The sequence below is a fragment of the Pteropus vampyrus genome, unplaced genomic scaffold (assembly GCF_000151845.1).
Source record: "Pteropus vampyrus isolate Shadow unplaced genomic scaffold, Pvam_2.0 Scaffold117, whole genome shotgun sequence".
NCBI lineage: Eukaryota > Metazoa > Chordata > Mammalia > Chiroptera > Pteropodidae > Pteropus > Pteropus vampyrus.
Window position 1 is genome coordinate 3467028 of NW_011888898.1, and position 519 is coordinate 3467546.

The 519-nt window shown below is 41.2% G+C and overlaps 1 protein-coding gene across 1 annotated transcript in view; it reads left to right on the plus strand.

Moving 5' to 3' along the window:
• Nucleotides 1–438: 438 nt before the first annotated feature.
• The window catches only part of PTGIS (prostaglandin I2 synthase), a 32086-nt gene continuing 32005 nt past the window's right edge, over nucleotides 439–519 (plus strand). Inside the window, exon 1 of the mRNA XM_011365986.2 lies at nucleotides 439–497. Within this exon, the coding sequence (XP_011364288.2) occupies nucleotides 439–497 (59 nt within the window). The remainder of the gene's footprint in view (nucleotides 498–519) is intronic.

Genomic DNA, 519 nt, shown 5'->3' on the forward strand with positions numbered 1-519 from the left:
CATCCAGTGCTTATGTAACGTCCATCTCTTCATTATCATACCTCTAGCATCTTCCCAACATCAAGCTATGAAGTCATTCAATATCCATCTGATAACTGTACATAAATCTAACTGACCTCTATCCATTTTTTCAACGTCCATCTCTAAAATCCACCCATCCATCTAACAGCTATCATTCTGCCTATCTACCCAATATCTAAGCAGCATCCTTCCATCCTAATATCCACCCAACATTCATTCATATATTTCTGTCAAACCTCCATCTATCCACTCATCCATCCATCTTTCTATATACTTTTCCAATATCTGTCCATCATCTATCCCTCCATCTGTCTACCCAAATTTATCCAGCGTTCTTCGACTGGTGTACCTACACCCATCCAACTTCCATTCATATATTCAATTTCCACCAACTTTCATTCTTCCATTTATCTACCCATGTCTTCCACAACCAGCCAGACAGTGGGAGCGATTCAAGAGTCCGGCGTGGACGATGGGTGAGCGGAAGTATCGCACATA